This window comes from Colias eurytheme, chromosome 16, assembly GCF_061535395.1.
Source record: "Colias eurytheme isolate Ceu_HAF_F1 chromosome 16, ilColEury1 Martin Lab GWU primary, whole genome shotgun sequence".
NCBI lineage: Eukaryota > Metazoa > Arthropoda > Insecta > Lepidoptera > Pieridae > Colias > Colias eurytheme.
Window position 1 is genome coordinate 1,795,085 of NC_142995.1, and position 15,801 is coordinate 1,810,885.

Genomic DNA, 15,801 nt, shown 5'->3' on the forward strand with positions numbered 1-15,801 from the left:
CATATTTTTTATTTGTGTGGTATACTATAAGTAATCAATTATTCAACTACTTACAGAAAATGACAACTTATTGGCAGTCTTATCACTTATTAGTGTTCTCTTCCAGACAACCATAGTAAAAGGTAATAAGCAAAAATATCACTTAAGGACGCTGTCACAAATCTGCGTTACTCAAATTTAGGTATCTAACGACGTAACTTTGTTCGCGGCAATATCACGCTCACGTAAACATAGCGCATTCCATTTTATAGACCATCTTCATACTTGATATTATTTTTAATTTTTGATATTATGTATTTTTATTGAAATGGATTCCAGAAGATTACTAGGAACTTTAAAAATTCATTTTGTTACTTTTATTAGTAGGTACGATCCTAATAAGTATGTTAGTATATTCAAACAACTTAAAAAAGTGTGACTATTTTACATCATTATTTCATTGAATAATAATCTATGAATTGTATACAATATCAAAGCTTTTTAAGAAATGTAGAATTATTATCATACATATGATGTTACCGGCACTGTATTAAATCCGGCATTGTATACAATTCTTAGTAAATGTATGTTATTCCGAAAAATAGTCGGAATGAAATAAATTATAGGTATTCGTCACATAACACATTACCTAGGATACTCTTAAATCTGAACTTTTCCTACGTAGCAAACACATTTGCAAGTGTGGGTAGTTTTTGGGGTAGCTATTAACCAATATGAGGTCAAAACTAAAATCCAAGATGGCGCCGACGAAAATTTTACATCTTTTCGTCATGGGTGTCATTTTCAAGGTTTTGGAGTAGCTCTTAACAAATATGAGGTCAAAACTAAAATCCAAGATGGCGCCGACGAAAATTTGACTTTTTTCGTGATGGGTGTCATTTTCATGGTTTTTGGGGTAGCTATTAACGAATATGAGGTTAAAACCAAAATCCAAGATGGCGCCGACGAAAATTTGACTTTTTTCGTGATGGGTGTCATTTTCATGGTTTTTGGGGTAGCTATTAACGAATATGAGGTTAAAACCAAAATCCAAGATGGCGCCGACGAAAATTTGACATCTTTTCGTCATAGGTGTAATTTTCTTAATATTAAAGAAGTTAACTAAAATAAAATAACAGATTTTCGTCGGCGCCATCTTGGATTTTATTTTTGACCTCATATTGGTTAATAGCTACCCCAAAAACCATGAAAATGACACCCATGACGAAAAGATGTAAAATTTTCGTCGGCGCCATCTTGGATTTTATTTTTGACCTCATATTGGTTAATAGCTACCCCAAAAACCATGAAAATGACACCCATGACGAAAAGATGTCAAATTTTCGTCGGCGCCATCTTGGATTTTATTTTTGACCTCATATTGGTTAATAGCTATCCCAAAAACCATGAAAATGACACCCATAACGAAAAGATGTAAAATTTTCGTCGGCGCCATCTTGGATTTTTAGTTTTGACCTCATATTAGTTAATAGCTACCCCAAAAACCATGAAAATGACACCCATGACGAAAAGATGTCAAATTTTCACCGGCGCCATCTTGGATTTTAGTTCTGACCTCATATTGCGTAATATCCACCCCAAAAACCATGAAAATGACACCCATCACGGAAAGATGTAAAATTTTCGTCGGCGCCATCTTGGATTTTATTTTTGACCTCATATTGGCTAATAGCTACCCCAAAACCATGAAAATGACACCCATGACGAAAAGATGTAAAATTTTCGTCGGCGCCATCTTGGATTTTAGTTTTGACCTCATATTAGTTAATAGCTACCCCAAAAACCATGAAAATGACACCCATGATGAAAAGATGTAAAATTTTCGTCGGCGCCATCTTGGATTTTATTTTTGACCTCATATTGGTTAATAGCTACCCCAAAAACCATGAAAATGACACCCATGACGAAAAGATGTAAAATTTTCGTCGGCGCCATTTTGGATTTAAGTTTTGTCAAATTGCTTTACCCCACCAATCCGTTCAACAACCCATAAAAAAAGAGGATCTCAGTCAACATAATTTTTAAAACATAATTTTAAATTACAAATAACTGGAATATGAAACTTATACAGTTTACTCTTATAAAGTATCAAATATTTCAAATCACGAAAACGACAGTATACGCACAATAATCTTTTTCTAATTCGTTTTTATTTTTGGGACGAGGAGCGATACACCCGTCCTTCCAAGAGCGCTTCTGAGCGCGGTCTGACGACCCGCGAGAGCAAAATGTATGAAGAAATCGACAAGTATTTTTAATTTCGCTTATAATTGAAATAAAATTTTGATTTAGATACAAAAAAATTATCACAATCTATAAAGGACTATATATCCCTCAATAATTTATAGGTAAGAAGATAGATTAGGCTTTTAATTTTCTTAAAAGTGTACCGGTTTAGACCCCATTTTTTTGCATTTTATGCGATCATTGTGCTGGGAAAATCGTATTTCAGTGACAATTTTGTATGACGTCGTACAATTTTTATAAGATGATCGTAGAACTGAATATATTATCTTTAAATTAAGATATTACTTTGTTCTCACGTGTAAGTGCTTTGAGTTAAAATTGTACCGTAAAATAGCGGTTTTTGTTAAAAAACTGTTATAGCACCCTTAATTGGAAGAAAAGAATAATTATTATTTGCGAGAAAACATCTATAACAGGATACATAATTTTTTTGCCATTATTTTTATAATAGCAGAAGCGCTGTAGAGTATTTTAATTACCTTGTTATATATAAATATAATATTTACTCATCTTATAGCATGGTAAGTAGAACTAATGTTTTAATTAGCACTCCGCCAGCGGCTTAGAAAAGCCGCGTAGTTCCCGTTCCCGTGGATTTCCGTGATAAAATCTATCCTTTGTTCAATGCTATATTTGTACCAAAATTTAATCCAAATCGGTTCAGTAGTTGAAGAAATATATTAAAATAATTTTATTAAATATAGATTAGGTCTTAATATAATAATAATATAGCTTTTTATTCCTAAACATAGGGTTACAAGAGGTCCCTAAGTTCGGTGTGCCTTTTGGCATAGGCCTCCTCCAATTATTGCCAATGTATCCTGTCCCTTGCTACTCTCATCCAAAATGGTCCCGCAGTCTGTTTAGGTCTAAATATATCCTACTGATAAAAGTTAGGTACAAATTAAATCAGGAACGATCGAATGTTTTAATTTACTGAAGATTTTAATTTTTCATCGTCTTCATCTTGTCAATCCAGTCTTTCATTTTTTAGTAAAATTAATTATTAAGTATGAAGAGATAGAACTATAAGTGAATGTAAATACATTATGTTTCGAATCAGCCCAATTTAAACTAAAGACATAATATTTTTGAAACCAATTTCTACAATGAAGTGCTCAAAATAAATTCAGAAATTCCCATGCCATAGTTGATATAAAAAAGGGAAAAACACACCTATCTATAAAGAAAATATGGTTATAGGACAGATGTGCATCAGCTATAGCTCAGAGCATTAGATTTAACGAGTCATGATGATAAAATCCTATGTAATTAAAACTTCTCACCCGGATACAGTACTGAGAAATAATTTAATAATATGTCAACCCTTATATAGCCTTTGATTACTATTATAAAATTTCTGCTATGTACATCCGAAGATAATTCACGTCATAATAAATCTCAGTTAGTCAGAAAGGTGCCTTACCTTCCTTTCATAATATTAATCTATACTTATATTATTATATAAGTAGATAAAGAGTTCGTTTGCTTGAACGCGCGTATCTCAGGAATTTCTGTTGCGATTTGGAAAATTCTTTCAGTGTTAGATAGCCCATTGATTCAGGAGCGGAGAAATGCGTTATGTAGGTAAAACCGCGGGACACAGCTAGTCATGATATAATGGACTTTAGTAATGTGATTATATTTTTTCTTCTGTGCTTCGTATTATTGACGATTATAATATTTGGAATAGTAAGTAGGTATAATGTGCATCTACTATTTTTTTTCATGAATAAACTTAAACTCAAACTCAAACATTTATTTATTCAATTAGACTTCTTCTAGAAGCACTTTTGAAACGTCATTAGGTACATATTTTTAACATTTACCACCGATTCGGAAAGCAGTATCTACGGAGAAGAATCGGCAAGAAACTCCATACAAACGTTTCGTGTCTTCAGGTTTTCCTTCTAAAATTATTAGAGAATTTTAAATATAATAAAACTTTACTATTCTGTGACAAAGCTTTTACATAATATTATCAAGGTCACTGAATTTGTATCAATTTGTAAAAGCTTATATCGATATCTATGACACAGCTTTTATATTATGATATCATCAATGCAAAAGCTTTGTTACAATGACAACATAATATAAAGTAAATAAGCTGTATTCGTGTTGTGTCTATTTATTTTATGTGAATTATATTATTATCCTCATAATGCACCGTTGCACGTAGAAATTTCGAAAGCATCACACCACTTTGAAGTTCATTTAAGAAAATTTCACACGCGTGGGTAGGTACTTACAAAATAGAGGCATTCAGGAAGATTTTCTTTAAACTAAAACTCTTGTTTACATACATACTATATAGCTAGCTTACATTGATCATAATAATCACCTATACATATAATTAAAATACTTAGTTAAAAAAAAATAAAAAAACACGTTTAGTCTCATGAAGTTATTATATCGTAACCGATCCTTGATAAGTGTACAAAGTTGTCCTTTTAAATTGGGTCAAAATCGAGTCTAAAGTAGTAAGAATGTACCTAGTACCTACATACGAAAATGCAGGTGAAGTTAACAAAAGCGTTTTAAAATACCTCACAACGAATCAAAACTATCTTAAAGGGTATAAAAGGTCAAATTTCGACCTCTCACTTTGTTTCAATTAAACCATACTCACCCATCGATACACCACAGATACTCAAAACAAATCCAATTAGTGTATTACATCTACCAATGTCAGGTCACGCAGCAATTAAATCTATTACATTGGAATTCGGTAAGTGAACTTGCCAATTCTTAACGCCAAGCTTCACAGCACGTGCAGCCGAAATATCGTCCAACCAAGTGTAGTATAAAACCTCGCTACGGATGCACTATGGTACATTATACACACATCCTCCGGAGACGCATCATCATGAAATACGTTAGTGTTTAAACCCTTAGTGACAGTGTTTGTGCTAGTGTCAAAGTGACGAAATTTTATCTTTAAAGTTGGATTAGATGTCATGTTACTTAACTTTCGAGATGCGATTGTTTTGATTGTAGTTCAAAGTGATAAGATTAAAAAAACATTGCGTGTGTTAGAAATTGCCTTTAACCATGTTATGAAAGACTAAGGATTTAAAATACCTAAATTTATTGGAAAAGTGATGACATCTATAATATGAAAATTATATTTTCCAATAGAATCTTTAACCTTTGCTTAAAACTCAAATTCCTGCAATTTAATTTTCTTCGTCAATAACGTGACCTTTATTCTCATTCGTCTTCAAGTCTACGGCATTAAACTAAACATAATAAACGTACCAAATAACTTATACATACGCATTACGCATCTCATAAATAATTAAATTTACATAATATATTTTACATTTAATAGCATTGATGATAACACATGGCTGAAGTTTATGTCATATCTTACAAGCTCACGAAAACAACCTTAGCAAATGTCAGGATATTCAATTCTATGATTCCATTCACGTGAGCAATAAATTCTTTAAATTTTCAGTACGTGGTTTTGGCGCTCGTTTCCATGGCGACTGCTGCGAAATTGGACCAGGTTTATTTGCCGCCAAATGTGGCTTCTGCTAGTGGAGCGGATGCTGGTCTGCAAACTCCTTTTGGACCATCTGAAAGTCAATCATTCGGAGGGCAAAGTCAAGGGTTTGGCGGTCAAAGGTTTACGAATGAAAACCGGGGAAGTTTGAACTACAATAGACAATCAGAGAGATATGCAAACCAAGCTGAAATACTGAAATTTGAGAATGAATTGAACGAAGACGGATTCAGATATGCTTATGAGACAAGCGATGGAACTAAGGCTGAACAAGAGGGTAAGTTATTTTAACTTTACTTGATTAATATAATTAATATTATATAGATCATTATAATATATAACTCTCTCCAGATAACTGGTTAGTTTCTATCGTTGTAACCTTGAGGCTTGATTACTCCAGAACTACTGAATAGAGGTTAAAACAAGTATTTAATACAAAAAAGAAACAAATACTTCGCTTTTTTATTACATATTCCAATAGACTGTAAAAATACCTACAACGATCAACAATCAATTTCAAAGATGCGGCGTACCTAAGTACCTACCTACCTATAAAAACCTTAAATTTAATCTTAAACTCGAAATCGTTTATTACATTAAATTTATAACAAAGAAATATAGAACCTAAACCTTTTAATGATATTTATTTGCCAATTAAGAAAATACCTAGATAGGTTCGTGAAATATCGCAAGATATTTAAGCCAAGCTGGCAAAGTTCGTGCATTCGCTTTAGTTTTCTTAAATTTTTTTTATTCATTATTTTTTTAATTAATAGTCTCGGGCTACAATCTATGTTACCTTTTTCTACACAGATAGCCTATAATACACTAACATATAAAATACACTCCAAAATGTAACCCTCATTGTGCAGGCAGATAAAATTTAGTCTACTTTAGATTATATGGATAATTTTATTAAAACTTGCACAATATCGATTGCAATATTTGTATTAATAACCAATCTTAACGAGGTAATCCTATCTGCATTTGCATCTACAAAATTATATTAAACCATAATTTTAAGATTATTCGTTTTGGTCATAAATATCCTAAAAGTTAATTACGTATTTAAACTATGGTTTTATGTGCTTCTATCTCTGGAATATGTATATTGTCGTTATGTAGTGAATTATAGTCCAATAAGGTTTAATTATAAAGTGCATAAAGTTAATAATAGTGCGTTAATAAACTTAGATTTATAATTTACATAGGACTTGGCTTGACTTTGCCTTTGACTATGAAAAAATAATACCCTAGAAAAGACATTCTTAAACCATTTAATTTGGCATACTTTTCATTACTCTGATAAATTATCAAAAAAATTACTTTGAACCGAACTCTTACTAGTTAAATTGAAGATGTCGAAACATTTTTATTCCTTTTCCTTTCTGGTGTATAAAAACCTCTTTAATAATTTGTTATCACGTGAAATTAAGTTACACACTTGATATTTAGCTATTCACACATGTAATATGTCAATTGCCTTTCATTCTAAGTAAAAAAACGATTCACTTATAAATTTTGCAACATTACATAATGTTGAAGCCCACTCAAACACGTAATTAGAGCCTATAACTCGACAGAGCTTTCAACATTGCATCTTTATCTATTTTCAATGGACATCTCAACAGAAGAGCTCTCAAATATAGTCCTACACTTATAGTATGTAACATAGAGCTGTCAAATTATGTGATGGCAATTTGACATTTATGACCTAACCATTATGGACGAGAGTCGCGTCTACATTTGTCACGGTTGTCAGTTACGTGGGGGGTGTTTTGTGAAATGATTTATAGATGCTTCCGTTTAAAGCACTTGTATTGACATACAGTCATAATATTGCACAGATTCTAGTTCATTGGGCCATGCCAAGGCCATTCCAATTTGGTTTTATTATTTTTTCTAAATTTCTTAACTTGGACGAAATGTTAAAATAAACTTCACTGTTTACATTCATCATATTTTTATGAAAGTGAAATATGTACTTATATATTTTTCAATATTATCATAACCTCTGCTTAGTATTGTAGTATTTTAGTGCAAAATTGTAGTATTTTCATCTTTTTAATATTATGATAAGTAGATAATTATTGAATTAATTATTTCAATTAATTTCAGAAGAACAGTGGAAGCTCTATAATAAATTACAAAATTACATTTATTTATAGCATTGCCTTTTAATTATGTTTAATTGAATTACATTCAAATCACGACAAAAATGTATACGAAATGTGTTACAATTTAATTAGGTACGTCTTTGAGACTGCAATAGATGACTTCATTCGATAAAATAAACTAATTTTCTTTCAGGTCGCGTCATCCCCGGTGCTCTCCCAGAACAAGGGTCCCTCCTGGTGACTGGCTCGTACTCCTACATCGGTGATGATGGTAAAACATACACAGTCACGTATGTAGCTGATGAGAACGGCTTCCAAGCGACCGGTGACCACCTCCCCACTCCACCACCCGTACCTGAAGCGATCTTGAAGAGCTTGCAACTTATTAAGTCTAATGGTAAGAGATTTTGGAAGGAGGTTCCTTATCGCGCGTTGCGTAAGGGCTAGGCGGAAAAAATTGAGATGAAAAGGGGTACAGTACGATTCAAACTTAATGGCGGCAGAAAACGTTATTTGCATTATCCATGCCGATTTTACTTGAGTACACTCGCTTCTGAATGCATATTTAGGGTCACTAGATAAATTATTACAGCCATTCCTTATTTATATTCAAATGACTATTTATATAAAATAGAAGCGTAGGCATTAAACATTTGTGTCTTTCAACTAAAATGGATGTTATTAGTTAATCACATAGTAAGATTAAATTTATAGCTAATCGATTTTTTCATTATTTTCAGGTATTTACAGCAGCCAAAAAAGTAGTTATGATGCTGATGCCGGTTACTAAATATTTAATTTATTATTAGACTGATATTATATACAAACATAAAACTATTACGCGGGCTGGAACATTTGCTATAAAATTTCACAAGGCGCTTTATTTCTTAATATCACTTGATGTTCCGAATTAACTGTACCTTTGATTCAATTTAAAGAAAATAGTTTTATCAGTTGTATATAATTATGAATTTGTGATACATTTTCGAAAATTTCTTAATTTGTTTACGTTAATTAACTATGGTTTTTAGTTGAAATACAGCCAAGGCTTTATTGACTAAATAACTAAATAGAACGCTTTTGTTGTATTTCAATTAAACTAAAGGTTAATAAAACTACAAGTTTTTATTGTTTTAAATAAAGTTAATATTGTTATAACTTTTTTTTATTTGCACTAAGTACCTATCTAGGTACCTTTTTTTCACAAAATCATACAATTCTTATAAAATTATTCTGGTTTGCATTCAATGATCGCTTAACTTGTAGAGCTTTTTTGGTAAAACCAAATGAATATTGAATAATCGATGTTTCATGGAATAGTTTTCATCTAAATTTATTCTTCTGTTCTGTTAGTTTTTGCGTTAGAATTTAGAAGTAAGGAACATTCATCGAGATATTTATTTAACTATTATTCATATACCTAGCAGGATTATTTACGTAGACATAATAATAGCCAAGAGAATAGGAATGTGTAAAAATGTATATTAACTACTGTAAAAATATATAAGATTTTAGGTTTTTGAGATTTGTTTGTGATTACAGATAGGTCCAGCATTATAATAATTACCTATTTGTATGTTAACTTAAAGGTTATACAACAGGTTATCCTAAGGTGATCAGAACCAAACTCAAGCACATCATTATAAGCAATTGATTTATGTTTACATGTTCTTAAATGCTATTTATCTATCAATGTACAACAATGTACTTCATGAGATTTTCTGGGATTAAATGAAGTTTAAAAATTTACAGATTTAAATAATTTGGAGAAAACAATATTAACTATATAATATTTTATATTTGCGTAAAAATGACAACAAAAAAAGCGTGTGTGCCGAGCACACTTTTCAGAAGTGAAACTCGCCGTCGCTTTGCCTTACACCATGACGTGACAGTATTGCCATGACGCGACCTTGAAATTTTACTCTCAACGCTCCTAAAGAAGTTTCACTTCAAAAGGTTATTTATTATCTATTTGTTCTTCCATCCCTGATGAAAAAGGCAGGAATCCGTCATTTTAATCAAGTCATCACGTGGGACGATGTCTTTTGTCGTTCAATACAATAATTGGGATAGTTATATTAGCGTTAGTTACTACTGAGTATGCTATGGTTATATCTTAAACTCTTTGTTCTATATCTTATCCATAATATTATGACGATGAAGATGTATGACGTCATCGACCTTGGCGCCTCTTGTAACTGCAACATTTTTGAATTTGTCACGCCGTTGATCCCATCAATCAACGCTAATTATGAACAGATTTAATGATTATTAATAGTTACATTTCATGCATATGAGTACACTGATTGGTGATAATAATCTGTATCATTTTGTTATGGTTTTTACGTACTTTTATAGTAGGGAACATACGTGTTAGTCATATTTAATTAGGTGTCGCTGAAAATCAGCTCTACAATGAAGGCCTGTGCTTTTCATTGTAAAATGCTGAGCGGCAATCCTTTTAGCATTTAGGTTGTTGGATTAAGTAGATTGTAAGTACTTAAATTGTTAATTTTAATATTGCCTATCTGCTAATAAAAAGTTTTATTATTATTTATTATTATATCAGTTTTGATACAATTTGCCTACTAATGAGAGCTTGAATAAATGAAGTAATTGGAGAGGTATTGGATTAAAATATCAATCTCTCATAGTCATAATCTAAAATCATTAACCACATAATAAAAAGCAGCCAAATTATATTTTTCATTAAAATGGAGATAATTTTAACTCTGAATTATCACTACTTAGAATACTACAGTTAATCATGAACCGTATCATTTTCTGGGAACGTAATGCTAAAATAATACGTAGAAATCTTCAGTAGGATATTTTGAGAGAATGTTTTAGTTGATATGTTGTGTATATGATATGTTTGTTTGTTTGAACGCGGTAATCTCAGGAACTACGTGTCCAAATTGAAAAATTCTTTAGGTGTTAGATAGCCCATTTATCGAGGAAGGCTATAGGATATATATTATATCATCATGCTAAGACCAACAGGAGCGGAGCTACGCGGGTAAAACCGCGGAGGCATATTATAAGGCTGAAGAGTTTGTTTGTTTTAACGCGCTAATCTCAGGAACTATGGATCCGATTTGAAAATTTCATTTATCGAGGAAGGCTATATATTATCACGATAAGGCCAACAGCAAGCAAGCTATTAATTTATAGGAAAATAATTGTTTATTAAGTTAACCGGTACTTATTTAACTGAAAATAAAATCCATAAATAACAAGTGATAACTGCGTTAAAAACAACCGACTTCAAACTTGCACTTGCAACATTTACAAATACAGACAAAAATGCTCATAAAATAAAAACTACTGGGCCTATCCGAATAAAATTTTTATGGGACCAATTCGACACCATCCCACATCGAACAAAAAAAGAATCACGTAAATCAGTTCAGAAACCTCGGAGTAATCGGTGTACATACAGAAAAAAAAAACATACCGGCCGAATTGATAACCTCCTCCTTTTTTTTTTTGAAGTCGGTTAAAAACCAGAATAACAATTAAAATACCGTCCATTTCATCAATATAGTCGCAAAAGGTACTACATAGCTATTTTATTTCCTCACTAAAATAACGAATCATCAGCTAGGATAAAATTATTTTATTAAGTGCGTCACTAACAAGTCGCTAACTATAATATTTCCCTATATAGGTAAATTTATATTATTTAATCTATTTTCCTCGAAATTATGCACGTACACTTATTTACGTCATTGATATGAAAAATAAATTTGAATTCTAGCTTATTTATAAATCTTACGTGGATGACGAACTTAACAAAAATTTACTTTAAATTGATAAGACTTTTTTTAACACAAATTAAAGTCAAAATAGTTCGAACCCATGTCCTTCACTTTATAAACTACGATTTAACTCACGAACTTATGAGATTGTACATAACCAACTTTTAAAAAGCAAAACTTTCAAGTAGTTTAAAAATAGAAATGATAAATGCTCTTAACCTATCATATCTCTATTTTTATATCCACTATCAAAGCTAAATTTAAGTTGTTATCTTGGGTATAAATTTCCTATCTGAATATGAATTTGAACTATTTTCTGGATGTTTTTTTAGATTTCACTTAAAATAAAGTTCTCTTAATTTTCTTTTCTCTATCAAAACTTCCCAGGAATATTTCATTGATAATAATAAATAATTATTATTACTTGTTCCTGAAACAATATTATAAAATTATCATTAGATTATTTCTATGCCCTATAGTTCTTCCTAAGCAAAGAAACTTACGGATTTAGGTTAGTTTTTTTAAATAATATAATTTGAAATCCTAACAACGCACCGTATGTTCGTTTATCAAAAAACCTTGTATGTTTAACAGTTAGGATATAGGTATTTGGGACAGATATCAAATCTAAAACCTAGCCCGTCTGGGCTTGATAAGGAATAACACCAAAAAATGTGTTTTATTTGCACTTTAGAGCTGTAGAGCCGCATTGCGATAATATTTTTTTGTAATATTATGCGATAAAATAATATTATGTTTTTCGGATTCGATGTTTTTCAGTTATAATATATGTAATTATACTTACATTATATAGGTACAAGTTAGAATTTATTTTACATAGAGTGAGAAATTAATGACTCAAAAGAATACTCAACGTAGGTACCTATAATATTTGAAACATGAATTGTTTAATGCATTTTAATGCAATTTTTTTAAATTTTACTTCTTGAAATAATATAAAATTAACTCTATAGGGATTCAAAAGAGTAGTTACTCTTTTGAATCCCAGACATAATTATAACTATATTTCTTTCAATGAACAAGGTACCAAAGCTTTTTAACCGACTTCAAAAAAAAGGAGGAGGTTATCAATTCGGCCGGTATGTTTTTTTTTTATGTATGTACACCGATTACTCCGTGGTTTCTGAACCGATTTACGTGATTCTTTTTTTGTTCGATGCGGGATGGTGTCGAATTGGTCCCATAAAAATTTTATTCGGATAGGCCCAGTAGTTTTTATTTTATGAGCATTTTTGTCTGTATTTGTAAATGTTGCAAGTGCAAGTTTGAAGTCGGTTGTTTTTAACGCAGTTATTGACTTGTTCCGACATCAATTCTTCAAGTCAAAACAATCACATTATACACATCTATTTTATAGGCCTATATCTCAAGACCTCAATAATAACATGCGAATGGAACTAGACCAAACAATATGTAGTAACAAGACTAAATTGAACGGATCATTGATTTACCGTTCTTTAAGGGCTTGGTCTAGTAGTGCAAACAAATGCATCCTGTCATCCTATATGTAAATAATACAAATGTACTAAGGGAAAGTTGCTCCACTTAATTTTTAAAAATTAAATCATTCGTATAATTTAATATTCGTAATAAGTACCAAAAATGACAATTTGAAACAATTTTCGTGAAAATTACACCGGGTGATTTTTTTTTATCAGTACACAAAATTTGCGAATACTTTCTATTGATATCTTCAACTTCATGATTATATAACTGATCAACTTTTACAAAGAAATTTGGACGAAATATAAAAAAAATAAGCTTTCCATACAAAATGCATAACTCTATACATTTTTTTCGACCTAAGTTTCTTAGTGAAAGTTGTTCAGTTTAACTAATAAAACGGATAAACAAATTTTGTATTTAATAAAAAAAATGTAAGGTTTGTGTTAAAAAATTATAAAATAGAAAAATACGCAAATGAAAACAAAAGATATTTATTTCTGACTAGCTTCCGCCCGCGACTCCGTCCGCGCGGATGTCAGTCTTCGCGTCTTCTACAGATTTATTATATTATGTATAATATATAGATTTATATTGATAAACCTAATAAATCTTTTGCTAGCATTCTGATGCTTTATCGGTTGCACTGGATTTATCTCTTTTTTTTCAATCGCTTGAATGATATAGGATGGGTCCTTGATGGGCATCGAATGCTGAAGTCTCGAATCAATCAATTCTGACAGTAGACAATTTATGTAAAATCCAATAATGGTCCATCATTTTATTTTGCCTAAACGTTACATACTTTTTTATATATTCTATTTTTAACGAATGATTCACTCCAGTCCAAACAGCAAATAAGCAGACTTCTGCTTCTGCAACGTTTAGTTGTCCCTGAATTTGGAAAAAATAGTCATGATTCTTATCTATGACAAAAGTGTTATTTTTTGCATTGTATTTCAAATATTAAATTTTTTTTAACCGCATCTTCCGCATTCATGTCTTTTGCCGGAATTAGACATTTAACTTCTACTAGTCCCATTTTCCCTTTTTGATATGGGAGTGTATAAAGTAAATTTTTTAGATATTTCTCGTTATACTTTTAAAAAGTTATTATTGTCATTTTGCTCATTAGGTAAAGTAATCTCGATATCAGTTTTAAGTTTTTTGATACCTGCAATAATAACGTCATAATCGCCTGCACATACTTATCGATTACACCCTGTATACAATCCACCATCCACATTCATAATGTTTTCCTGTCCTCCTCTCCTTTACGCTGTTCACCGATACATTTTAAATGAGTAAATCTGCTATCACTGAAGGATGTTTCATTGTGATCAGCAAATTTTCACCACTGTTGTCGATTATTTGTTTTTCATTTTTAATCAGCAATTGGGAATCATCAGTTTTGTTTTTTGCAGATTGGTGATGTACCCTAACAATACGTCGAAAAGGGAAAGCATCAACGAATTATCGTTTTCGTCCTCTTTTTTTATTCTTCGCGTCTCTGTTACTTCTGTTTGTTTAGTTCTCAACCCCACTGAATTTTGATGATGTGATGATAATCCATTCGTTTTAATATTGGTACTTAGAGTTTTTTGGTAGTTTTGTAGTTAGACTAAACTAGAAATGGTGGACTAAATTTGTCAGCGCGTCTGTAAGATCAGAATATAAAACCAACATCCTGTATTTAAGTTACAAAATTAATAATCAAACATCATGCCGCTACGTTGAAAATGACTAGAAGAAAAAATTAAAACACCTCGGATCAATTTTGGAGTAAACAAATCATTTTCCCCGTATGGGGATTTCCCCGGATGAACTTGGGAAGTTCAAGTTCTCAATACAAGTTTATTATATTTCGTATTTCTCAAACGAAAAACTCATTTTTGGAACTTCAAAAAAATTATATTATAAGAAAATTTATGAGCTTACTTTAGTTTTAAAGAAATATACATCCCTTTACTGACACCCCGTAAAATAAAGAAATTGTTGCCAATCACCTTTGGTTTATTATATCTATTATATTTATCTATTTGGTTTCATTAACTTTATGTTCGAAGATAATTTTTTTTCTAGTAGTTACACGCGTATTTTTTTCGTTTATTTTCCATATCGAAATCAAATGTTTAAAAATACGAATATTTGCACAAAACTAAGATAAAAATAATCAATTAACAAAAATATTAAATTTAATGAAGTAGAGCAACTTTCACTTCGGTATGAAGGAAAATCGAGCGTAGAGCACACGTCAGAACGCTCCGGCCCAAGGAGCGCGACTAAAGAAATTCGCTAGGATTTTTCCTTATTATTTTAAATATTTTTTTAATATTTAAAGAATTATCAAAATTCAAAAAAAAAATTATTTAAAGGATTAATACTCATTGGTCTTCAACCAACTCGAATAAATTAATGGAAAAAATAACTTTTAGCAGTATTTATCAATCGATTTTGTAAGGCAAAAAATGGGAAATTTAATGAATTTATAACGCTCTAATTAAGAAAATCATAAGTTTTTCGGCAATTGTATTCAGCAGTTTTTAATAACGACTATATAAGGATAATAATGCGCTGATCAGATTATGTAAATTGTAATCGGTTGCAACGTAGTGAGTGCACAAACTTAGCTCGAAATGATTTTGGGGGAAAGAGACTTATCTTGAAGGCCTGATTAAGGTAACAGAAAGTAACTTTATAA

The 15,801-nt window shown here is 31.0% G+C and overlaps 1 protein-coding gene across 1 annotated transcript; it reads left to right on the plus strand.

Annotated features, from left to right (window-relative positions):
• The first annotated feature begins 5,039 nt into the window (after positions 1-5,039).
• On the plus strand, positions 5,040-9,030 carry LOC149901569 (uncharacterized). Its single transcript, XM_090111014.1, has 4 exons — positions 5,040-5,122; positions 5,708-6,032; positions 8,066-8,269; positions 8,613-9,030. The coding sequence occupies exons 1-4, from the start codon at positions 5,075-5,077 to the stop codon at positions 8,660-8,662; spliced, it is 627 nt and encodes a 208-aa protein (XP_089967140.1). The 5' UTR covers positions 5,040-5,074; the 3' UTR covers positions 8,663-9,030.
• The last annotated feature ends 6,771 nt before the right edge of the window (positions 9,031-15,801 follow it).